Below are 27,086 nucleotides of genomic sequence, written 5' to 3' on the forward strand. Positions count from 1 at the left end.
TGGGTCATCAGTTTTGATCTCCTTGTCGGTGTCAGGATGACCTTGCCTTGTTTGGTGTCGAACCGAACTCCCAGGTATTCTAGAGATTGGGAGGGCTGCAGACTGCTCTTGTTTGTATTGACCACCCACCCGAGGCTCTCCAGTAGTTTTGACTCTGTTGGTCGCCTGGTGACTTTCCTCTGGGGATTTAGCCCTGATCAGCCAATCGTCTAGATAAGGGTGTACGAGGATTCCTTCCTTCCTCAGTGTTGCTCCCACTACCACCATGATTTTGATGCACGTCCGGGGGTGCTGTGGCTAACCCGAATGGTAGTGCCCGGAACTGGTAGTGGTTGTCCAGGATCATGAAGCGAAGAAACGCTGATGCTCTTGATGGACCAGAATGTGTAGGTAGGCTTCCGACAGGTCCAGGGATGTAAGGAACTCTCCCAGTTGTATCACCCTTATTACCGAGCATAGGATTTCCATGCAGAAACTAGGAATCTTCAGGTGGCGGTTGACCGACTTGAGGTCCAGGATGGGCCGGAACGTTTCTTCTTTCTTGGGAACGATAAAATAGATGGAATAATGTCCAGTATTTATTTGTTGTGCGGGCACCGGTGTTATAGCCTCTAAGGCTAGGAATCTGGTCAGTGTAGCTTCCACTGCCATCCTCTTGGAAGGGTCGTGGCAGGGGGATTCCACAAACTTGTCCGGAGGGAGGTGGTGGAAATCCAGGTAATATCCCTCTCGAATGATGGCTAGGACCCACTTGTTCAAAGTTATCTCGACCCATCTTTGGTAGAACAGGGCAAGTCTGCCCCCTAAGGCTTCTTCCTTTGGACGGGTCAGCTGATTTTCATTGTGGGTTGCGGCTGGGACCTGGGCCCGAGCCGGATCCCCTTTTGTTGTGCTTGTTCCAAAAGGACTGGCTCCTGCCTGCAGGGCGAGCCGCTTGATATGTGCTTCTGTATGGGTTGAAGCGCTCTGATCCTCTGCCCCTGGAAGTTCGGGGGAAGGGCCGCTGGTTTTTCTTATTCCTGTCCCCCGGTAGCCGCGGCAGTGGGGATTCGCCCCATTTGTTGGCTAGCTTCTCTAGTTCGCTTCCAAACAGGAGGGTTCCCTTGAAGGGCATCCTTGTGAGTCTAGTTTTAGATGATGCGTCGGCCAACCAGCTTCGGAGCCAGAGTTGTCTTCTGGCTGCCACGTCTGAGGACACTCCTCTAGCTGCGGTGCACATCAAATAAGCAGCAGCATCCATGAGGAATGATACTGCTGGTTCCAGTGCTTCCCCGGGGGTGTTGTTCCTGGTGTGAGATAAGCAGGCGCATGTCCCCACGGCACAGCAGGCTCCAATCTGTAGAGACATAGCGGAGACGTCAAAAGACTGTTTGAGGATGGATTCCAGCCATCTGTCTTGAGCATCCTTGAGTGCTGCTCCTCCCTCAACTGGGATAGTAGTGAGCTTCGAGACCGCGCAGACCATGGCATCCACTTTTGGACATGCCAGGAGATCTTTGGCAGCTGGATCCAAAGGGTACATGGCTGCCATGGTACGCCCCCCTTTGAACGTAGTCTCCGGGGCTTCCCATTCCAGGTCAATTAGCTGCTGGACGGCTTGTAATAGTGGGAAATGGCGGGAAGTCTGACTGAGTCCTTCTAGGAGGGGATTCTTCTTAGGTTCCCCCGAGGCACTTGTGCCCGGGATAGCGAGCTCTTTCAAGCTGTGTGTGACCAGGTCTGGAAGCTTGTCCTTGGTGAAGAAGCACCTCATGGTTCAGTGGGGCTCGGTCCCTGGGGGAAGTTCCCCTTCCTCCAGGGGTTCTGAATCCTCATCTGAATTGTCCGCCCAGAAGCTCCACCTTCGGGGACACGGTGGAATCACTTCTCTGAGCATAGAGGGTCCTGGAATGTTGAGGTCCTCTGGCAAAGGTTGTGGCCTTATTATCGGAGGCCCCGGCTACATGTGGACGAAGGTATGCATGCCTTTGAAAAATTCCACCCAGGAGATAGATTCTGGGTCTAAATTAAGAGGCGCTGTGTCCCTGGGGAGCCCCATTTGAGGGAGGCTCCCGCTGGGGGACTCTAGGCCCGGCGTACTGTTCGTGAAGCTGGAACCCGGTACCGGCTGGGGAGGGCCATGGGCTGTTTCCTCCAGGGCCTCCTCGCACTGTATACACAGGGCCGTGGCCTCCTCATGCTGTGCAGCTCTAATGTGGCATGCTGGGCAAAGGCCCTGAGCCTTGAGCTTCTTCTCTGGTGGTGCCATGGCTTGTGCGCGTAAAATACAGGGCCCGGGTGGCTTAGTTATGCGCTCTGGTGCACAGACGTTGTGCACGTCGGTTTGGTACTCGCTGTTGTGCGCACAGATCGAAGTTATGCGCCCCACACAGTAAGCGTGTGGCTATGCGCGTCGCTTGTGCGCACGGAACTTGGGCGTGCGACATTGTGCGCACGGGTCAGGGCGGTGGACACGGTAGCGACGGCGTCCAAGAGGACAATATGGCGACCACCTCGGAGAGTCTCCACGTGGGAGGACCCTCGAATATGACTGGGGTCTAGTCCTGCTAGAGCAGATCAACCCGGTGGCACTGGCGCCGGCTGGCGACCTGTGCGACTCCTCGAGCTTCGGAGACCGGAGACTTTTAAATAGATTTCTACCTTACCTTGTCTCGACCCTCCCAGTCTCATTCCGGGCGGTCTCCAGCTGCGGGGGGAGAAGGAAATACCTTCACTGCCGCGCTCGAAGTTGCACCCGCTGCCTCTCAGCCTCACCCGATGTCAGGGGCTAGGTCGACACAGAGGGTCGGACGCCGAACTGAGGCTTACCTCCGAGGGATTGCGGAAATCACCTCGGGAATTCTCAACTGGGGGAGGGACCCAAAGGGTGACACCGCAGGAGAGCGGGGCTCGTCTGTAGAGGTAAAATTTCTTATTGTTTAGGTTTTCTTTGGTAAATTACTCTTAACGCCGAGCTAGCATGCAGAGAGTCCCGAACTGCTATGGAAACGGAAAATACTGAAGAACTACACTTCCTGCAGGGGTATATGTACTAGGATTAACGTCAGATTGAAATCTGATCCGTCTCCAACTGCTATCACGAGCACACTATACCCACTTGTTCTGAGTCCATCTGGCTACACGACAGGAAATAGAAATTTAACTCCTGGATCAGAGCAGAAGTAAAAGTCAACTCATATTTCTGGTGGTCATGTTATTCTATTGCTGTGCCAACATGATTTCTGACTAGCTGTTTCTATCACACTGGACACAGCAACAGAGCAACACTGGCCACGGAAGGATTTAAATATCTAACATAAGCTATCTGGGACCTGCACCTACACATAAAGTATATGCTCTCAGGGGAAGGCAGCCTCAGCTAAACAGTATGCACTTTGCCGTTGTGCATCCCGATACAGGCATATTGTTCAGCTGTAGGTGCCCACCCACAGAGTTTACACTCCTGAGGTGGAGTACCACACTGGGCCCAATAATAGACAACACTGGCCACCAAAAATATGAGTTCATTCCACCTCAGACCCAGGAGGCAAATTCCCAGTGTAAGCTCTCTGAGACAGGCACCAGTCATAGAGATTGCTTGCATTTCCTGAACAGCTGAACATTAATTATGCACACAGTACCAAAGTGTGTATTATTCAGCTATTGGTGCCTTCCTCAGAGAGCTTATGCTTTGTTCAGCAGCTGTAGATGCCTGCCCAAGGGAGCTTATACTTTGATTTTACTTGCCATTCCTTGTCAAAATGGCTTTTGATGAAGAATATGTCCAAATGTAGAGATATACAGTACCAGTCTCGCATCCAATGCCATTTTGGCAAGGCATGCAAAGTAAAATCAAAAGCATAAACTCTCTGGGGGTAGGCACCTAGAGCTAGCTGAACAAAGTGAAAGCTCTCTGGGGCAAGCATCCACAGCTACACAGTATGCCAAAGTCAGGATGCACAGCACCGGTGTACCATTGAGCTGTAGGTACCCACCCCAAAAGGTTATACTGGATGTTAAACTTTAATTAATGGCTTAATTAATAAATTCAAACACCCATATAAAAATATGAAGTGACAGACAGCGCTTGTATCATACTTTCATTTTCAAGGTACCATCCAGGTTGCCCAGCATATGACTGTCATCATTCACTAACCACCTTATTTTTTTGGTAAATGCAGTACCACAAAAAACATGATCATATTCCCAAAGAACATTTTATTTTATTTAAATCTTTTGTTATGCACTTAAAATTGACTAAAAAAGTCTTCAATACTATTTTTAATACGCTGATTATGTTGCCGCTCGAACACTAACGCTGGATGTTATATCAATGCTAAAAACATTATTTTGCAGAAAGGTTATTTAAGCCATACATAGTTGTAAACTATCACAAATGTTTATAAATTCTCCTTAAACATCTCACAAAGTACTTAGCTCAAACCATGCGCCCAAATATTGCCAGGTTTCGGAACTAGTCCATCAGGGGATCAATTGCTTAACAAAAAATTGTCCTCCAATTCATATGGTGAACAGCATCAAAATGGCTGAAGAAATGTCCTACTTTAAATTTTATTTCACTGGAGATGTTGAAAAAACATCAGGAAGGCATGGAAAATGTAATCAATGCGGTGTATGTAATAATCCTAAAGAAGGAGAAATGTGGACAGATCCTGTTACAGGATATCATGTAAAACTGAAATCTGTCACGGATTGTGAATCATCTAATATTGTTTATGTGATAGTTTGCCCTTGTCCAAAGGTATATGTAAGACGTACTAGTCGCTCAATGAAGGTTCGATGGATGGAACATAGCTCTAGACTTAACACTTTTACTTTGACAGCGCCGATAGTGGCTCATTGTATTGAAAGACAAACATTTGAACAATTCCAGTGGACGTAATGGAAAAAATTTGCCTGCACTATAGGGAGGTGACTATCAAATGCGACAATTACCAGGAACACTATTTGATTTTCACTTTGCAAACTGTGTATCCTATGGGCCTGAATGAAGAATTGGATTGGCCATCGTTATGACGTTTTGTTCCACTTTTGGTTGTTCCTTAGTCTCATGGTTGTTTATTTAAACAGAAATTTTGAATAGAAAGTTGCTTCAGCCATTTTGATGCTGTTTGTTGTATGAATCAGAGGAGAACCTTTTGTTCAGCGATTGATCCCCTAATGAAGGACTAGTTCCGAAACCTGGCCATGTTGGGAGTGCATGGTTTGAGCTAAGTATTTTGTGAGATGTTTAAGGAGAATTCATAAACATTTGGGATCGTTTACAATTATGTACAGATTAAATAACCTTTCTGCAAAATAACGTTTTCAGCATTGATATAACATCCAGTGTTAGTGTTTGAGCGGCGACAATCAACGTATTAAAAATAGTATTGAAGACTTTTTTAGTCAGTTTTAAGTGCATAACAAAAGAATTTCTTTTTAGATTCTCTCTTTGGGAATATGATTATGTTTGTGTGGTACTGCATTTACCAAAAAAATAAGATGGCTGTTGGTTAGTTAATGATTACAAAAAAATCATACTGGGCAAGCTAGATGATACATTGAAAATAAAAGTATGAAACAACCACTGTCCTTCACTTCATATTTTTATATGGGTGTTTGACTTTATTAATTAAGCAGTCTTTTTTTCCACAACAACAATGATCAGGTTTGATTAGGTGGGGCTTATTTTTCATTTTTGATTTATTGCATAGATTTACCCTCTAAGTGGAGAATCTTTTTGATTATACTACATTGGGCAAAGCAATCGAACAACAAGGTCATCAGAAATATGAGTTCACTCCTGCTTTGACCCAGGAGTTAAATTTCCAGCATTATGAAATGTGTTTTAAACTGGTTGCCCTTTAATTGCTCGGCAATAGCAAATACCTTCATTTACATGGAATTAGCATGCACCTGTGCTAATCCTAGTGCAGATTTTAACTCCTACTTTACTGTGCATTTTTCAGCACTATAACCTCTATTATATACTAAGGTTAGGTTAGCGCTGAAAAACCCATGCTAAAACAGAAGTTAAAAATCGTGCTAGGGTTTAGCATGGCTTATTACCTTGGGTCCAATATTTTGACACTGAAAATTAATATACGATTAAAAGCAGAATATTCAAAGCATGCTGAACATTTACATATACAAGGACCAAGCAGCTTGAAGCTTATATTCGTCTTCATCCAGCCAAACTAGTCCAGACACATGGGTTTATGCTCCCCCTATCAACAAACCCCAGGATATATATACCTATATAGGATAGACTGAGAACTACCAACAAAAAAGAACCAAACATAAGCCACTTACTCACAAATATACATGTGTCAAAGTGAGGGTGTTCAAAACATCAAAAAAAGATTTTGTGCATATAAACAGATGATGACCGTATGATTTTTAAAATTACTGAGAAGATTGGTTATCATACAATGTGCTTAATCGTAAGTCAATACCCAGCATACCTCACGCTGTCTATGTCATGAGCAGCCATATACAGTTGTGCTCATACGTTTTCATACCCCTGGCAGAATCTGTAAAATGTGTAGCATTTTAAGAAAACATGAGTGGTCAGACAAAACCCATCTTTATTTTTAATGTGTTTCAAATTAATCTATTATGCATCACAGAATAGCACAATCATTAAACAAACCATAGCAATAAGGGAAATAATAAAATCAATTCTGTTCAAAAGTTTGCATATCCTTAGTTCTTAATATCGTGTTTTGCCCCCTTGTGCATCAATGATGACTTGCAGTCGTTTAGTGATAGTTGTGAATGAGGCCTTTTATTTTCTCATGTGGTAAAGCTGCCCATTCCTCTTGGAAAAAAGCTTCCAGATCCTGTAAATTCTTTGGCTGTCTAGCAAGAACAGCATGAGTTATCCTCAAAGTGGCTCAATAATGTTGAGGTCAGGAGACTGTGATGGCCACTCCAGAACCTTCACTTTCTTCTGCTGCAGCCACTGAAGGGTCGACTTGGCCTTTCAGATCACTGTCATGTTGGAAAGTCCAAGTGCACCCCATGCATAGCTTCCTGCCTGATGAATGCAAATTTTCTTCCAATATTTTCTGATAAGATGCCGCATTCATCCTATCAATTTTGACTAAATTCCCTGCTTCACTGTAGCTCACCCCCTCCAGCTCCAAAACAGCAGAGATCCTCCTCCATGCTTGATGGTAGGGATGGTGTTCTCTTCATAGCGTTTATGGTTGTGACCATAAAGTTCAATTTTGGTTTCATCACTCCAAATTATTTTGTTCCACAAGTGTTTAGGCTTTTCTAGGTGCTGTTAGGCATATTGTAATTGGGCTGTTTTGTGGTGTTTGTGAAGCAATGGCTTTTTTTCTACCAACTCTGCCATGCAGCCCATTTTTGTTCAAGTATTTCCTTACTGTGCACGCTGAAACACCCACACCACTTTGTTTCAGAGAAGCCTGTATTTCAGTAGAAGTTGCTTGTGGTTTTTTGCTTTGCATCCTGAAAAATGTTCCTGGCAGTTGTGTCTGAAATCATTCTTGGTCTATCTGACCGTGACTTGGTATTAACAGAACCCATAATTTTCCACTTCTTGATCAGAGTTTGAACAGTATTGATTGTCAATTTCAATCCTTTTGATATCTTTTTATATCCTTTTCCTGATATATAAAATAGAACTATTTCTGCTCGCTGATCCTTTGACAGTTTAAAAGGGGAGGTGAAAGAAGCTATTTTAGCCAAAAGATCTTCATTCAAAAATTGGAAGAAGAATCCAATTGCATAAGCGTTGGCAAGTTAAATGTAAGACATTGATAAGACAGGCTAAGAGAGAATTTGAAAAGAAGTTGGCTGTAGAGGCAAAAACTCACAGTAAAAACTTTAAAAAATATATACGAAGCAGAAAGCCTGTGAGGGAGTCAGTTGGACAGTCAGATAATCGAGGGGTTAAAGGGGCACTTAGAGAAGATAAGGCCATCGCGGAAAGATTAAATGATTTCTTTGCTTCTGTGTTTACTGAAGAGGATTTTGGGGAGGTAGCCTACTGGAGAAGGTTTTCATGGGTAATGATTCAGATGGACTGAACCAAATCACAGTGAACCTAGAAGATGTGGTATGCCTGATTGACAAACTGAAGAGTAGTAAATCACCTGGGCTGGATGGTATACTCCCCAGAGTTCTGAAGGAACGAAAAAATGAAATTTCAGACCTATTAGTAATGTAACCTATTAGTAAAATCATCCATTGTACCTGAAAACTGGAGGACAGCTAATGTAACCCCAATATTGAAAAAGGGTTCCAGGGGCGATCCGGGAAACTTCAAACCGATAAGCCTGACTTCAGTGCCAGGAAAAATAGTGGAAAGTGTTCTAAACATCAAAATCACAGAACATATAGAAAGACATGTTTTAATGGAACAAAGTCAGTATGGCTTTACCCAAGGCAAGTCTTGCCTCACAAATCTGCTTCACTTTTTTGAAGGAGTTAATAAACATGTGGATAAAGGTGAACAGGTAGATGTAGTGTACTTGGATTTTCAAAAGGCGTTTGACAAAGTTCCTCATGAGAGGCTTCTAGGAAAAGTAAAAAAGTCATGGGATAGGTGGTGATGTCCTTTCGTGGATTACAAACTGGCTAAAAGACAGGAAACAGAGAGTTGGATTAAATGGACAATTTTCTCAGTGGAAGGGAATGGGCAGTGGAGTGCCTCAGGGATCTGTATCGGGACCCTTACTTTTCAATATATTTATAAATGATCTGGAAAGAAATACGACAAGTGAGGTAATCAAATTTGCAGATGATACAAAATTGTTCAGAGTAGTTAAATCACAAGCAGATTGTGATAAACTGCAGGAAGACCTTGTGAGACTGGAAAATTGGGCATCGAAATGGCAGATGAAATTTAATGTGGATAAGTGCAAGGTGATGCATATAGGGAAAAATAACCCATGTTATAGTTACACAATGTTAGGTTCCATATTAGGTGCTACCACCCAAAAAAGAGATCTAGGCGTCATAGTAGATAACACATTGAAATAGTCGGTTCAGTGTGCTGCGGCAGTCAAAAAAGCAAACAGAATGTTGGGAATTATTAGAAAGGGAATGGTGAATAAAACTGAAAATGTCATAATGCTTCTGTATCGCTCTCTGGTGAGACCGCACCTTGAATATTGTGTACAATTCTGGTCGCTGCATCTCAAAAAAGATATAATTGCGATGGAGAAGGAACAGAGAAGGGCGACAAGAATGATAAGGGGAATGGAACAGCTCCCCTATGAGAAAAGACTAAAGAGGTTAGGACTTTTCAGCTTGGAGAAGAGACGGCTGAGGGGGGATATGATAGAGGTGTTTAAAATCATGAGAGGTCTAGAACGGGTAGATGTGAATCGGTTATTTACTCTTTCAGATAATAGAAAGACTAGGGGGCAACTCCATGAAGGTATCATGTGGCACATTTAAAACTAATCGGAGAAAGTTCTTTTTCACTCAACGCACAATTAAACTCTGGAATTTGTTGCCAGAGGATGTGGTTAGTGCAGTTAGTGTAACTGACACTAATTACAATTGAACAAGACACAAGTATGGAAACCTATCCTTCGATGTGATCTCAACCTGTGTATGTAAAACTAAGTGTAAATCATCAGACCAAACATTCAAGAGTATGCAAACTTTTGAACAGGACCATTTTATTATTTCCTTTATTGCTATGGTTTGTTTAATGATTATGCTATTCTGTGATGCATAAAGTTTAATTCGAAAACATTAAAAACAACAGACATGTTTTGTCTAATCACTCATTTTCTTAAAATGGTTCACATCTTACAAATTCTGCCAGGGGAATGTAAACTTATGATCACAATTGTAGATCCTTTTGGCACCAATCCAATCACATACTAATCAATAGTCTGTAACTAGTCTCAAGTATTTACTTTTTCTCTTGTTTTCTTGCACATAAAAATCCCAAACAAAAGTGAAAAAAAAGGAATCAACTATATAGCATTCCATGCTGCACTCAGGCTGTTTTTCAGCAGATAGTAGATAAGCATCCCATGCTGAGTGCTGGGATCTGGTTTAGGCCAAGAGAAGAGGAATTTGGAAAAAGTTATCCACATTCAATATTTTCTATTTGCATGTCCAGTCTCCCAAAGTCCACCTGCAATCTCTCACAATCATTTTGAGAATTAAAAATTTTTAATAATTTTGTGTCATCTGCAAATTTGATCATCTCATTCGTTGAAACCATTTCCAGGACATTTATAAATATGCTAAAAAGCAGTTGTCCCAGAACAGATTCCTGGGGTATTTCACTATTCACCTTTCTCCACTGAGAAAATTAACCATTCTGCTTTCTATCTTTTTACCAGTTCCCAATCCACAACAGGATATTGCCTCCTAGCCCATGACTTTTTAGCTTCCTCAGAAATCTCATGAGTGACTTTGTCAAATGCTTCCTGTAAATCCAGAGACACTATATCAAACTGGTTCACCTTTATCCACGTTTATTTACACTTTCAAAAAACTATAGCAGATAGGTAAGTCAAGACTTCCCTTGGCTAAATCCATGCTGGCTTTCTCCCATTAAACTATCTATTTATTATTTATTTATTTTTTGGTTTTTATATACCGGAAGTTCCTGTATACAATACATATCACTCCGGTTCACATTTAACAAAGATAACTAACGCCGGGTAGGCGGTTTACATGGAACATATCAAATATAATATAATGAACAGATGAACTATAATACAGTATAATATATTAAGAAACAACTAAGATCAACTTAGAAAACAACTTGGAACTGACTCAATGTGAGCATTACATTATTGTAGTATGACAAGGCTGGAAGTTTGTTCTTCCTGCTTTAGCTCTCTGGGAAAGCTTGAAGGAAGAGCCAAGTCTTGAGTTTCACCTTGAACGTAGTGTGGCACGGTTCAAGGCGGAGGTCCGGTGGTAGTGAGTTCCAGAGTGACGGGCCCGCTGTGGATAGAGCGCGTTTCCTCAGGGTAGATTTTGCAGGTTGGGTGATCATTCTGTTTTGGTATGCCCTTCTGGTTGGTTTGTTAGAAGAGTGTAGTTGCAGCTGGAAAGTTAGGTTGAGGGGGGAGATGTTATGTAGTGCCTTGTGAACCATCATGCAGGTCTTGAACTGGATCCTATATTTGATGGGGAGCCAGTGGAGATGCTGTAGGATTGGGGTGATATGGTCCCTTTTTTTGGCATTGGTAAGGATCCTTGCAGTGGCATTCAGAACCATCTGGAGTGGCTTGGTAGTGTATGCTGGAAGGCCCTGTAGGAGTGCATTACAGTAGTCTAATTTAGTTAGAATGATGGCTTGGAGTACTGTGCGGAAATCCCTATAGAGTAGAAGGGGCTTAAGTTTCTTTAGCACTTGTAATTTAAAGAAGCATTCTTTTGTGGTGTTATTTATGAATTTATTGAGGCTGAGTTTGTTGTCTAGTAGTACACCCAGATCTCTGACTTGAGGTGCGGTGGAATATCCTGAGGTGTCTGGAGAGTTGTTGGATGTTGGCGGGGCAGGTAGATCTGGTGCTATGATGAGGATTTCCGTTTTTTTGTTGTTTAGCACCAGGTTGAGGCTGGTTAGCAGATCGTTGATGGATGAGAGGCATTTTTTCCAGTAGGACATGGTTTTGTGTATGGTCTCCGTGATAGGGATGAGAATTTGAATGTCATCCGCGTATAAGAAATGGGTGAGCTTGAGGTTAGTAAGTAGATGACAGAGAGGGAGCAGGTAAATGTTGAAAAGGGTGGGTGAGAGTGATGATCCTTGTGGTACCCCCATCTTGACTTGGATGGGGTGAGATTCCTTGTTGTTTATCTTAACTTTGTATGTTCTGTTCTCTAGGAAGGACTTAAACCAGTTGAGAGCTGTTCCAGTGATGCCGATGACTGTTAGTTGTTGTAGTAGGCTAGGGTGGTTCACGGTGTCGAAAGCTGAGGAAAGGTCTAGAAGCACGAGCAGACAAGGTTGGCCTTTTTCGAGATTGAAGATAATGGTGTCTGTTAGTGTGGCTAATAGGGATTCGGTGCTCTTTTTCTTTCGGAATCCATATTGGTTGTTGGTGAGGATATTGTTGTCATCAAGGAAATCAGAGAGTTGTCTGTTGACGATTTTCTCCATAATTTTAGCTAGTATAGGTAGGTTCGCTATAGGTCTGTAGTTAGCCAGATCTGTAGTGGGAAGGTTGGGTTTTTTGAGGAGAGGTTTGAGAAGTGCTAACTTGAGTTGTTCAGGAACTTGGCCTTGGGCGAGGGAGCAGTTAATGATGTCGGCCACTGGCTTGGCAATGATGTCATGTATTGAACTCAGTAGGTTTGATGGTATATGGTTTAAGGGGTGAGAAGATGGTTTTATCTTCTTAAGGATATTTGCTATTTCTAAGGTGGAAGTGGGTTCGAGAGATTCGAGCACTGCTGTGTGAGTGTTGGGTTGAGAAGCGGTTGTTGTATCTGATTGCTGGCTGTGGTTGCTTGTGAGGCTAGCGTGTGGCGTTGGCCCTTTGAGGGGGGCTACGAGGGCTGTTATTTTGTTGTCGAAAAAATCGGCAAGTTCACTGGCTTTTTTTAGGGCTTGGTCATCTGGGATGTTTGGTCCAGGAGGATTAGTGAGGGCTGATACATAAGAGAAGAGTGCTCTTGAGTCGAATGAGAAGTGGTGTATCTTTTTGGAGTAAAATTCTCTTTTTGTTTTGTGGATATCGTTTCTGTAGGTGTTGAGGCATGATTTGTAGTTGAGGAGGGTTGTTGTAGATGGGCTTTTACGCCATTGGTTTTCCTTGCTTCTGAGCTCGTGTTTACGAGACTTTAGTTCTGTGGTGAACCAAGGTTTCCTGTTATCTTTGTCCGGGTTGATAGACTTTGTCGTCAAGGGACATACGCGATCTGCAACCTTGTTGGTGATGTTGAGCCATGATGAAGTCGCTGAGTTAGCGTCAGTGAGGTCCAGATTCATTAGTTCTTTGGTTAGGTGTTTGCTTAGGTGATCTCCTGAGCACTGTTTCCTGAATGAGATATATAACATATATCTACAGTATATGTTAAGTAATCTTTTTCTTTATGATAGTTTCTACCATTTTGCCCAGCATTGACATCAGACTCACTGGTCTGTAGTTTCCTGGATCACCACTGGAACCCTTTTTATAAATTAGCATTTCGTTGTCAACCATTCAGTCTTCAAGTACCGTAGATGATTCTAAAGATAGTTTCAAATTACAAACAGTAATGTCTGAAATTTCATTTTTCTGTTCTTTCAACACTCTGGGATGTAAACCATCTGGTCCAGGTAATTTGCTGCTGCTTAGCTTGTCAATTTGCCATATATATTCCAGGTTCACTGAGATTTGTTTCAGTTCCTCTGAATCGTCACTATTACATATCATTTCTGGCATGGGTGTCTCCCTTATATCATCGTCGGTAAAGATTGAAGCAAAGAATTCATTTAGTCTCTTCGCTATGGCCTTGTACCACTAGATGACCAAGAGGTAAAACTGACTCCCTTGCAGGCCCTTCTGCTTCAAATGTACCTGAAAAAGTTTTTATTATGAGTTTTTGCTTCCATGGCAAGCTCCTTTTCAATTTCTATCTTTGCCTTTACCATCAGTGCTTTGTATCTAACTTGCCAATGCTTATGCTGTTTCCTGTTTTCTTCATTTGGATCCCTTTTCCATTTTTTGAAAGATGTTTTTAGCTATAATAGCCTCTCACACGTCACCTTTTAATCATGCCAGTAATCATTTAGCTTTTTCACCTTTTGTAATGCATGGAATACATCTGGTCTGGGCTTCCAAGATGGTATTTTTAAACAAAAGCCCGTACCTGTTGTAAACTGCTGCTTTCAGTTTTTCCCTAACCATTTTTCTCATTTTCTCATAGTCTTCCTATTGAAAGTTCAATGCTATCACAGATTTCTTTAGTGTCCTCCCTCCAGTTAGTACGTCAAATTCAATCATGTTATGATCACTGTTGCCAAGTCTTCAGCCTTCTGGCAGAACTATCTATTTGCCAAGAAAAGTGGCACAGGCAAACTCTGGGAGTGCCAGAGATATTCGTAGTCCCCAAATAAAGGTTTGGGAATCCAGACTCTTCACCACCCCACCAAGCTCTCATAACTACTGTAAAATTCTGGCAGTTACTGTTTGACTCTCTGAAGCTGTCCTCTCCCAGATCAGCCAGTCATCCAGAAATAGGTGTATCAATTTCCCCTGTTAGCAAAGCAATGCCAACACTATCTCCGTAGAGAAGGTTCTCTGAATTATTGCCAGCACAAATGGTAGCTCTCAATCCTGGAAGTAATCTCCCAGAATCACAAACCAGACAAACCTCTCATGATCCTCCCTGATGGGAATATAAGGAATAGACATCCATCAGATCAAGGAAAGTCAAAAAGAAAAAAAAAATTCTCCCGTTGTCTTACTGGAGTAATAACTGATCTCAGATGTTTTGAAATAAGAGACTCTTGGTGCACTATACCAATCCTAGAGTGGGCCAGAAGGTGCCTCCTTTGAGAGCTAGGAAGTAAAATTTGGGGGTGGGGGTTGAAAGGCTGTTAAATGCCCACCTTTTCATAGCATCAAAGGTGGGCATTTAACAGCCTCTTTCAAACCCCCCCCCCCCCCCCTTTTCAATTTTTCTACAGACCAGTGGATCCAGGATATTAGGAGAGACAGCTTTGCCTTGAAATTTTTCTGTCCTATTTCATGCACCTTCATGGTGTTTCCTTGTTGCCTCCTACAAAAGTGGGAGGCACTGAGAACCAGGTTGGATAGACTGTTGATAGGAGAAGCGGATACCAGTTCCGATCTCTCAAAGGGAATTGGAAAGTACTCCTTTTACTTCCTAGCTCCCAAAGGAGGCACCTTCTGGCCCACTCTAGGATTGGAATAGTGCACCAAGAGTCTCTTATTTCAAAACATATGAGATCAGTAAGACAACAGGAGAATTTTTTCTTTTTGACTTTCCTTGATCTGATGGATGTCTATTCTTTATATTCCCATCAGGGAGGATCATGAGAGGTTTGTCTGGTTTGTGATTCTGGGAGATTACTTCCAGGATCGAGAGCTACCATTTGTGCTGGCAATAATTCAGAGAACCTTCTCTACGGAAATAGTGTTGGCATTGCTTTGCTAACAGGGGAAATTGATACACCTATTTCTGGATGACTGGCTGATCTGGGAGAGGATAGCTTCAGAGAGTCAAACCGTCACTGCCAGAGTTTTACAGTAGTTATGAGAGCTTCGTGGGGTGGGGTGGTGAAGGTTGCCAAGAGTGAATAGGGCTTTATTCAAATCTTGGAGTACCTAGGACCTCAGTTCAACTTCTGAAAGGGGAAATGATTTAGAAGTTCCAGAGGCAGAGCAAACATCTGCTAGCATATTAGAGATGGAGGGTGTTAAGACTACACTCAGATCCTGGTCCCATGATAGCAGCTCTGGTTTTGATTCTGTGAATGAGTGTGTACATAAGGCGCTTGCAAAATGTTTCTGCAATCTAGTTGGTCCTCCCAGTTGCAGGTTTATACCACAAAGCATCTTTTGCCAGTGGAAACCAGAGTTAGTTTTGACCTTGTGGCTAGAAAGGGGCGGGCGGAATCTGGAGGTGGGAGTGGATCTGGCGACACAGAGTTTAACAATGGTGATGACCAATGCCAGTCTTTCGGCTGGGGAGCTCATTGCCAGGTAAATGTAACTCAGGGATCTTGGAGTCCAAATATTCCATCAATCACTTGGAAGCTACAGTCATAAGGAATCATTTCAAGGAGTTGATTACTTTCTTCAGGATATGGCCACTCAAATTCTCTCAAGACAACATAACAGAAATTGGGTATTTAAATGACCAAAGAGGGATGAAGTATCCTCAGGTAGCAGAAGAGATAGGCCTGCTTATAAGGTAGCCCTAAAGGCACATGAGTGCCCTCTTAACGTGGTAAATGTTCAAGTGAATCATCTTGAGTTGGAACACCCTAGACCCAGGAGAATGGGAGCAGTTAGAAATGCTCTCCTCCCAGATCATGTAAGGAAGAGGAGAATCTGTTATGAGTTTGATGGCCACCATAATTATACCAAAGTGGAGAAGTTTTTCAGACACAGAATTTGTCTGCACTGGATGTCCTGACTATTTGGTTAAGACTATGTATTTGTCCTCCTTGGCCTATGGTAGTCAAGGGATCCAAAGGATAGCTGGGCATTGGGGGCTAGTGATTTGGGTGGCTTTCGATTAACGCAGATGCCTTTGATTTGCAGAAACAGAGTCTTGGGGTCAGGATCCCTATAAGTCTGCCCCTGGCCTGGAGTCTATGTCAAAAGGGCCAATACTCTAGATCTGGCACCATTTTGTCTTAAGGTCTAGCACTGGAGGGCGCTCATTTGCTATAAGAGCCTATTCTGATGTGATATCCATGGTTTACTCTCAAGGAAGATTTCTAGCTCTCTAGCCTATGGTAGGGGGTGGAGGAATTTGAAGGCTGGTGAGTCCAAATATGTTTAGCTATGGCAAAGCTTTTGTAGTCTTGATCATGGCCTTTTCCAGAGGATCTAGATAAGATTCTAGCACTAAAATATCCCTTAAAGTGAAGGTGGCTACTATAGTCTGATAGAGGGGCCACTTTATAGACAGAATGCTGGCAGCTCCACTAGACACATTGCAATTCCTGAGGGGAGTTAACCATATATGTCCACCCAGGAATGAAACAGTTCCTTCTTGGGACTTTATTTTGGTTTTCAGATCTCTGGGTGTGGCTCGTTCAAAAGCGTGTCAGTGAAGAATCTCACTCAAAGCGTTCTTTTGGTTGCATTTTGTTCAGCTGAGCAAAGCTCAGAATTACAGGCTCTGTCCTGTAGGGAGCCTTTTCCTGAGTTATTTTATTTATTTGTTTGATTATTTGAATGTATGTATGCTCCTCTTAATTGTAAACTGCCTGGTTCCACTTTGTGCGTGTATATCAGTATATAAAAACTGTTTAAATAAATAAATACATTTTAATAAAGCTGTGTATTGTCTAGTCCTTCCTTTTTACCAAAGGTGGCATTGCAATTCTGCATTAATTGGCTCTTTTTTTCCCTACATTTAAAGAGGAAGTTGGCTTCTGAGGACTATGGGAAGTTCCACCAGTTGGTTCTGCTCTGTTAATTGAAGGTGATTAATGCATTTAGATCACTGGATTATCTATTTGTTCTTTCAGGTGTTCAAGCAAGGTGGAGCAGCTTTGGAAGCCTCCATGGTCCGAAGGATTAAGAAGGCAACTGCTTCAAGCAGGGATCTCAAAGGGTCTTTCAAGCCAGGGGCTTTTCAAGTGCATTCTGACAAAACACAGGCCTTGTTGTGGCCGGAGCGCCATTTAGTATTGCCAGTGGAGATTTGTAGAGCAGCCACTTGAGAAACCTCGCATTCTGCTCAAAGCATCAACACTGGGACATTTGAGCCAGGGGAAGATGTTGCTTTCGGTCAGAGCATTTGGTGAGCAGGGCTGGTAATGTCCCACCCAATATGAGGGATAGCTTAGGTACTTCCTATACATCCAGACTAATCAGGCTGTAAAAAAGGGAGAAATTTAGTCTTACCTGCTAATTTCTTTTCCTTGAATCTAGCCAGATCAGCCCAGGACCCTCCCAGTCTGCCAGCATCTCCAGTTATTTTCAAATGTTTCTTCATTTCCAATTCTTGGGAACCAGTGTGTCAGAACCTGCAAGGATATAGTTGACCAAAGCTGCTCTGCTTCCAGGAAATTGGTCTCTCCTGGTTGAGAAGTTGTGATTGAGTTTTCTTCATTGTTCCTTGGAAGCACCCTAATTAGTGGAGTTAGAAGGAAATGTGGCACCCTATTTAGGGTTATGTCAGCAAACCTGTTGTTGTCCTGTCTCTATCTGCTGGTAAGGGAGCATAAACCCATTCATTTGGACTCAAGAAAAGGAAATTAACAAGGCAGACTAAATTCCTCATTCCTTAATTTAAACCTGGGGTTTTAAAAAAAATTTTTATACGCACTCAACAATTTATATCAGGCTACGTTACACTCCAATCTTCCACAAAGTGCACTTGTACCCAAACCACAAAACTACAACTAAAAATGTAAACAGCTTTTAGTCCAAGTAATGGAAAGTCTTGTAAAGTAAACAGTGATATACAGTGCTAAACTAGTAGTTTTATTTTAATGATAGTTTTTCTATATTTTAATATTTAAGAGTACTAAATTTTATACTCAGCAATTCTTGTTCTTTGACCTGTTCTCTGACCACATAGCAGCATTAATCAAAGAGCAGCTCTGAGAGTTGATTTCTGAATGGACCTTGTAACAAGATTAGATCAGCCTGGAAGAGTAAAGCTGAGGTATATAGAAAGCTGCTTTTGCCAAGAATAAATTCAATGTTGTCTTGTCTTGATTTGACATGTGGCTCTGATCAGATATCACAAAGAATAACTTACTGACAGGGCGCAATGAGCTCAAAGATTTTTATGTTAATTATAGCCTACAAGAACGGTGATCTAGAAATATAGCAGCAAATTATTACTAGTGCTAGGGTGCATGCGATTGACAGAGAAATGGCAAACTAAAAAATAGAAAACATGGTAAAGACAATAATAAACTTATGAAAAGGTTTAGATATTGGACCTGGAGAAACAATTTTTTGCAGGTACTGATATCTCTTATTGTGCCAACATAAAAATTATCCAAAGATAATGAGCTTCAAATATGTGAAAGTGCAGTTGCTTACCTGTAACAGGTGTTCTCCTAGGACAGCAGGAAGTTAGTCCTCACAAGATGGGTGACATCATCGGATGGAGCCCGGCATGGAAAACTTTTGTCAAAGTTTCTAGAAGCTTTGACCAGCACACTGAGCATGCCCAGCATGCTTTATCCACGCGTTCACACGAGGACTCCCTTCAGTCTCGTAACTTAGAAAAAATACGAGCGAAAAAAAATAAAACAATAAACCGGAAGGAGAACCCAACTTCACGGGGAGGTGGGAGGGATTCCCAAGGACTAACATTCTGCTGTCCTAGGAGAACACCTGTTACAGGTAAGCAACTGCATTTCCTCCTAGACAAGCAGGATGGTAGTCCTCACAAGTGGGTAGTACCAAGCTCCAGACAGTTCCCGTTAGCAGAAAAGACCAACAGTTACCGAACAAGGTGCCAACAGGCACAGCAACTGCGGTACTGTTGGTCAGCAGGGGACTGTCTGGCTCCCACTAAGGGTACCTGGCCGCAAGAGTTGGATTCAGGTCTGAAACAGATTGCGCAGGACAGATTGACCAAAGGCACTGCCCTGACGCCCATCCTTGTCCAAGCAGTAGTGAGCTGCAAACGTGTGAAGAGAACTTCCTTTTCGGAATTAGGAAATACCTCGAATAGAACCCTCGGCCCTGCTGGGGGCGAGGGACCAGCTTTACCACGCATGCTGCGAGGAGGGCAGACAAACCCCACGATGGGCATGGGGGAGAGATCCCTGGGAGTCTGCTGAAGTTGAGATGGTACCCCTGATGGTTTATGGAAAGGACTCATCGGTCCGAAGTGACATCCTCCCAGTGAGGGGCTAAGCCAATGAGCCTGCCTCCCATTGGGGGATCCAGTGTCAGGGGAGCACTCAACTGACTCATGCTCCCTCGCTGCTAGTCAAAAGCCTGGAGCTGGGGTTTGCTGGGATGCCGGCTGGGGCCTAGGCTCTCACTACTGGTGAGGGCGGCCCCTGAAGCTACTGCGTGGCATGCGAGCTCAGGAGGCCGGAGGATAATACTTCTCTGCCTATAGAAGGGATTCTGGGATCCCAGCCTGGAAGATTTCCTGGCCGAGGTCAGGGAATCGGAAGCACTAGCGGAGAGCTGTTGAAAGGTGTCGTGGTGATCCTTCAATTGCGCTACCACATCCCGGACTTTACCCCCAAAGAGGCTGTCACCTATGCAGGGGAGGTCAGCTAGCTTCTCCTGTACCTCTGAGTGGAGGTCAGAAGCTCTGAGCCAGGCCATCCTATGGGTGCAGATGCCCACCACGGTTAAGCGGGCCACCGTCTCGAAGACATCGTAGCTGGATTGCACCTCATGATAGCCAGCCTCTAAACCCAGCAGGACGATGGCCAAGAGCGCCTCCTCTTGCTGCTGAGGTAGACCCTTTGTGAGGTCCTGGACTCGTTTCCAAAGGTTTCGGTTGTACTGAGTCACGTATAGCTGGTAGATGGCAATACGGGCAACCAGTATAGCACCCTGGAAGATCTTCCTCCCAAGGCATCAAGCTCCCTATGTTCTCGTCCCAGGGAGGGGCAGAAGCGTAGGTACAGGAATGCCTGGCTTTTTTCAAGACGGACTCTATGACCACCGACTGGTGGGGAAGGTGCCACTTCTCGAACCCCACGGTTTGCTGCACTAAATAGGTGGCATCTGCCTTTCTACTGATGGGAAATAGAGATCGGGTGCTCCCACATCTGAAGGAGGAGGTCCTTGAAAATGTCATAGATAGGAACCAGCACAATCCCCTTAGGAGCATCAATGAACTGGAGTACTTCCAGTGACGCGCATTCTCCTCCGTGAGCAACTCTAAGGGGATACATTCGGCCATGGACCTGACAAACCCCGTGAAGGACAGATCCTCGGGGGGGGGGGGGGGGGGGGGTGTGACAGACGCCTTTCCTCAGGCAGCGAGGGCTCCAAGAGGGGGTCATCCCAGTAGTCTGAGGAAGACTCTGTGGAATCATCCCCCCAAGGATCGTAAGGCCCTTCTTCCTCACTAGGGTCAGCAAGGCGCGGGCAAGGCCCATGTGGGATATCAGCCCTGGGATTCAACTGCTTCAAAGCCTCGAGGGTACCACAGGAATCGACGACTCCCCTGGCATCAAGGGGGCCAGAGGTCGTGGGAGACTGGAGGGACCCTGTAAGGGCTCAGGGAACTGAAGCCTCGGGAATACGGCACCAGCCGCATCTTCCTCCTCGGAGGACCCGATGATTGGGATCGCTCCCAGTGGGGGATATCATTGGCCGTTGGGTTATCAAAGGCCCCTCAGGCACCAATTGCATCAGTAGGGCACTTAAAAGAACATCCAGATGCTCCAGCAGAGGTGCTAGGATGGACGGCGGAGGCCGGTCACCGGCATGGGGGCCGGTGGCGCAGGTGGCTCGACGCTCCGAAGCGCCCTGAGCACCGCGGTCTGAACGCTGCGGTCCAGCTCCTCCTATAAGTCCAGTGAGGGGGACAAGGTGTCACTGACTCTTCCTTGGGTCTCTGAGGTGGCACGGTGCCTGGCACAGACATTGGTGAGGTAACACCTGGGACTCCCGGGGACATCAGAGGATGGGGCCTCCGATGGTCGGGGGTCGCTTTAGTGGCAGTATGGCCACCGCCAGTACAATGCTGGAACTGGAGCCATGCGCAGATAGTGAGCAGTGGCGATGCTTGCAGGATCTCCCAAGGTGCTCGGCCTGGTCTTTTCCCAGCACCGAGGAGGCAGAGGACCCCGATGTCCAGGACACCGGTAAGATCATTGAGGATGTGTCACTGTCCCCGCAGTTCTTTGAAGAAGTGGAGAGAGGAACAGCGAGAGGGAGCGTATCCAGGGGCTCCCAGCGACCTCTTAAGTGTTGAAGGGTCCGACACAGATGTGGATGGAGCAGACTTGGAAGAACTGAAAAGTTTCTCCATCTTATCAAGATGTGCTCGATGGCCTTTGGGGATCATCTGATCACAGACATCATGCAAGGCCCCCAGGCAGAGGATACAGATCTCATGCGGATCTGTGATGGACATGGTCCGCGGGCACTGGGGGCACAGACAAAAGCCAGACAACGCCATAAAAGCTACCTGGCGTGCAGTCGATGACTAGCAGTGTCGGGAATCGACCACAAAGAGTGAAAAACAACAATTTAACCTACCACGCCGAGGAGGCACCGACCGCAAAGGGGGACCAAACAATGTAAAAAATGGGAAAAACACGATACTTTCGAGAAAACAAGAAAAAGAGTGGTGCTCCACAAACCGCAAGGCAACTACACCATGGAAAAGAAGAGACTGAAGGAGGACCTTGCATGGACAGACGCGCGGATAGTAGCATGCTGGGCATGCTCAGTCTGCTGGTCAAAGCTTCTAGAAACTTTGACAAAAGTTTTCCATACCAGCTCTATCGGATGATGTCACCCCACTTGTGAGGACTACCATCTTGCTTGTCCTAGGAGAATACAAACATCTCTATTGTCAACTGAGACAAGGAACATATGGTCGAAGAAAAGGGGTTGGACATTTTCCTAATAAAATCTAGGTCTATTTTAATTTTCTATCTGCTGTCGGAAGGGAAAGATAGGAATGCTTTTATATAAATGTTATGCAAAACTGCACCATACATGCTATGCCCTTTTGTTTTTCTACATAAGTTAACCAACCTCCTTCATAAATGCTTTTCCTAGGCGCACCACTTTAGCAAATAAAATGGGGTCGTGTGAGAGATGGGGACCAAGTGAGCAGAGCATGCTGAACACTTCTTTCCTCAAATCTTCAAAACATTCAGCAGGTTTTGGTGCTTTCTTGTTCTGTAGAGGAGGACAAGGCGATCCTTTGGCACCTTTAGGAATGCCCACTCTGAAAATAAACAGAATCCAGTATTTAATTCTCTGGCTTCCCTTTTACAGCTACTGAATCTGACTGAATGCTTCCAGAGGGTAACCGTATTAGTTTGTAACTGCAAAAACGGCAAAAACAATTGGTGGCACCTCATAGGCTAACCCAGAGGTTCTCAACCCAGTTCTTGGGATATACCTAGCCAGTAAGGTTTACAGGATATCCACAACTAATAAACTGAGGTAGATTTGCATACACTCAGTATTATCCTGAAAACCTGTCTGGCTAGGTATGTCCCGAGGACTGGGTTGAGAACCACTGGACTAACATTTCTTGAAGCCTGTGCATACAGTAGATTAAGAGGCTTAAAAAAAGGTGTCAAACCGTAATTTCAAGCTTGCCAGTCAGGTAGCTATGAAAGCAAACTTAGAAAGCGAGTTTGCTTAACATAAATGGTGTTTTCTGTAGATAGCAGGATAAACAACCTTGACATGAGTGACATCATCCAACAGCATCAGACTCATCTTTCCTAAATAGTAAAACTCTGAGCTCTACTGTGAAAGTACAGAAATTCACATGTAGGCGTTGCCTCATGGGCCTCTTCAGTCAATATCAAAGCTAATTCTAGTGAGGTACTCAATTCTTCAAGGAGACAAGCAGGTATTTTGCATGGTTAAGTCATCCTATCTACAAAATACATAGTGGTTAGAGCAGCAGGCCATAAACCAGGGAAACCAGGTTTCAAATCTCACCTTGGGCAAGTCACTTTACCCTCCATTGCCTCAGGTACAAAGTTACAGGGTCATTCATCAAGCTGTGTTAGGGCTCTAATGTGCGATATCTTCCCACCCAGATAGTCTCCCCTATTACGATGACCTTTTCTGCATGCAATTTGCATGCATGAATAATGCAACTGCATGCAAAGAAAGTCATTAATAAGCAATTTGATGCTAATATTTTATCACGGCCCACCAACAAGGTGGTCAGCAACGATAAAATCACACCATCTCCTATGGAAGCGTTAGGGTTCCGGACCTCCCGCTGCACATCCTACGTGGGTCCCGAGGCTCCTACCAGCGGACATTAAAAAAAAAGGAAACACAACCAAATGGGGAGGTAACCCCCATTTCAACTTAGGGTTACTAGTCAAGGCAACATCCACCTCCTCCCAAAATAAAAAAAAAAGTTTAAATAATGTGCACGGCAGCAACTGCCCCCCCCCCCCCCAAGTCTAAGCTCCCTACCCCCCACCCCCCGATGAATCAAACTCTCACCACCCACCACCACCACCCCCCCAGAGCACACCTTACCTTAACCTGGATCCTGCACTGGGGATGGGTGCGCCTTCGCACTTGTTCCGGTCAGCACCATTTTCCAAAATGGCACCAACCTGAACTTGCCCCAGCCATTTGACTTGAGTAAGGTTAGGATCAGAACCAGGTCACATGCCTGATCCCCGGACCTTACCCCGATCACATTGCTGGAGTAAAGTCAGGTCGGCACCATTTTTCAAAATGGTGCACCAGTTCCTGGCGTGGGATCCAGGTTAAGGTAAGGTGGGCTCTGGGGGGTGCAGGATTGGATTTGGACTCATGGGGGGGGGGGGGGCAGGTGTTCAGATTCATCGGGGAGGCAGGGGGTTTGGCTCATCAGGGAGGGGGCTGGGGGAGAACAAGAGGGTAAGGGGTGGGGAGTTTAGACTGGGGGGCTGCCACCATACACATTATTTAAACCTTTGAAAAACATTTTCAGGAAATCAGGGTCACCTCAACGGGTGGCCCCGAGTTGAAACAGGGGTCAGCACTTCCCCATTTGGCCATGGTATATTTTTGGAGGGGGGGGGGAGGAGGCAACAGCCCTTTAAGATGATGGCAGTCCCATGAGATTTGGGCTGTCATTGTGTTTAAGGGCTACTTGCTGCATTCTTTTGTGTCACTGTATATTACTATGTCGCCCATTGTAGGGTCATCAATTGGTTCAAAAGTAGCAACTCATTTGGATAACCTAATAACGATTCGCCATTGTGATTAGGTGTTATCCAGATGAGAGTTGCTACTTTTGAACCGATTCATGACCCCTACAACAGGCAACAGATTAATATACAGTGAATGGTTGTCCCAGTTTAAATTGTCCCTCCTTTGGTGTTGCCCACCAAAATGTCAGGTGTTTTGATTTTGGAGTTTTCAGTGAAGACAGAGAAGAAATACTCATCTTTTTAAGATGAGTAACCATTTTCTAGATTTATATTGATGTTTAGTAAATGATTTGAGTGTAGGCTGGGTTTTTAATTACATTTATATTCATAATTAAAAATAAACAACATATTTAGTCATAACGAAAAAATGGTCTTTTGAACCAGCATATGAATGAGATCAGAGGTGTCCATTGCCGATACAGCTTGTGGCCCATTGCGTGGCAAGAGGCGGTGGATGTAAATCAGGTTTACACCATTATTTCTGATGCCGTATTCTAAATAGTCTTATAAATGGTTCTTCTGGTATTTGATATTAAATTTAATAATATTTTCATCCCTTGATTTTTGTTTATATATTTGGTCTGAAGGGAAATCTGCTTGTGTATATATGATTATCTCTCTTACATCTTCCTCAGTAAAGATCAAAGCAAAGAATTCATTTAGTTTCTCTGCTATGGCTTTGTCATACTTAAGAGCCTCTTTTACCCCATTGATCAGCTAATGGTCCAACTAATTCCCTTGCAGGTTTTTTTTTTGTTTGTTTGTTTTTTACTTGAAATGTACTGAAAAAGGTTTTATTATGAGTTTTTACTTTAAGAACATAAGAAATTGCCATGCTGGGTCAAACCAAGGGTCCATCAAGCCCAGCATCCTGTTTCCAACAGATGCCAAACCAGGCCACAAGAACCTGGCAAGAACCCAAACACTAAGATCATCCCATGCTACTGATGCAATTAATAGCAGTGGCTATTCCCTAAGTAAACTTGATTAATAGCTGTTAATGGACTTCTTCTCCAAACCTTTTTTTCATGATCTTAAAGACCTTTATCATATCCCCCCCTCAGCAGTCTCTTCTCCAAGCAAGCTTCTTTTAAAATTCTCTCTTTGCCTTCCTTATCAATGCTTTGCATCTAACTTGCTGTTGCCTGTTTTCTTTATTCAGATCCTTTTTACATTTCCTGAAAGATGTTATTTTAGCTATTTTAGCTTCTCTCATCTCACCTTTTAATCATGCCGGTATTCATTTAGCCTTTCTTCCACCTTTTCTAATGTGTGGAATACATCTGGTCTGGGCTTCTAAGATAGTATTTTTAAACAAAGTCCATGTCTGATATAAACTCTTAACCTTTGCAACTACTTTCAGTTTTTTCCTAAACATTTTTCTCATTTTATCATAGTCACCTTTTTGAAAGTTAAATGCTGATGCAGTAGATTTCTTTAGTGTCCTCCCTCCAGTTGTTAAGTCAAATGTGATCATGTTGTTATCACTACTGCCAAGTGGTTCCAATACTGTTACCTCTAACTCCGAATCCTGTGTTCCACTTAGGACTAGGTCAAATAGTTTCCCCTCTTGGTGGTTCTTATACCAGCTGCTTAATGAAGCACTCATTTATTTCTTCTAGGAACTTTACTTCTCTATCATGTACTGATGTGACATTCACCCAGTCAATACTAATAATTGAAATCACCCATTATTACTGTTCTGCTGATTTTGTTAGCTTCCCCAATTTCTTTTAGCATTTCATTGTCTGCTAGTTCATTTTAGCCAAGTGGACAGTAATACACCCTCATTGCTATTTCATTACCCTTTTCACTTGAAATTTCTATCCATAAAGATTCAACATTGCATTTTGTTTCCTGCAGAATTTTTATCCTGTTTGCATCAATGCCCTCTTTAATATATAGTGCCACCTCTCCACCAATTTGATCATCCTATCATTTCAATATAATTTGTACCCTGGTACAACAATGTCCTATTGGTTATCCTCCTTCCACCAGGTCTCCAAGATTTTTTATTTTATTTATTTATTTATTTATTTTATTTATATACCGACATTCGATCTCAATCGAGATATCACACCGGTTTACATTCAGGTCCTGTAGGTATTTCCCTATCCCCAGAGGGCTTACAATCTAAGTTTTGTACCTGAGGCAATGGAGGGTAAAGTGACTTGCCCAAGGTCACAAGGAGCGACACAGCAGGACTCGAACCCTGGTCTCCTGGTTCATAGTCCGCTGCTCTAACCACTAGGCTATTCCTCCTCCAATTATATCTACCTCTTTGTCCAACACTATACATTAACTCTCCCATTTTTGTTTTTTGTGTTTGTTTTTTTAAACTTTTAGCATTTGTATACAGTCATTTCAAAGTAAGTTTTTTGATTGTATTAACAACCTCCTTATCAGGTGACAGGGGTAATTTGGAATCTCTCTGCTCTGCTCTTTAGTTAAATGCACCTGATCTACTTTATTCAACCTCTCTATTGGGATGTCCTAATTTCCATGTTCTCTTAGTATCCTTCAAAGATATATCATTCCGAACCATGTGCTTCTAAGTGACTGTAAGCTTTCCCCCTCCATCTAGTTTAAAAGCTGCACTACC

General features: G+C 43.7%; 1 protein-coding gene across 1 annotated transcript in view; it reads right to left on the bottom strand.

Moving 5' to 3' along the window:
- The window catches only part of THOC2 (THO complex 2), a 780,683-nt gene that overhangs the window by 424,491 nt on the left and 329,106 nt on the right, over nucleotides 1–27,086 (bottom strand). Inside the window, exon 13 of the mRNA XM_029607862.1 lies at nucleotides 22,335–22,530. Coding sequence (XP_029463722.1) covers nucleotides 22,335–22,530 — 196 coding nt within the window. The remainder of the gene's footprint in view (nucleotides 1–22,334; nucleotides 22,531–27,086) is intronic.

This window comes from Rhinatrema bivittatum, chromosome 6 (assembly GCF_901001135.1).
Source record: "Rhinatrema bivittatum chromosome 6, aRhiBiv1.1, whole genome shotgun sequence".
In the NCBI taxonomy this organism is placed as follows: domain Eukaryota; kingdom Metazoa; phylum Chordata; class Amphibia; order Gymnophiona; family Rhinatrematidae; genus Rhinatrema; species Rhinatrema bivittatum.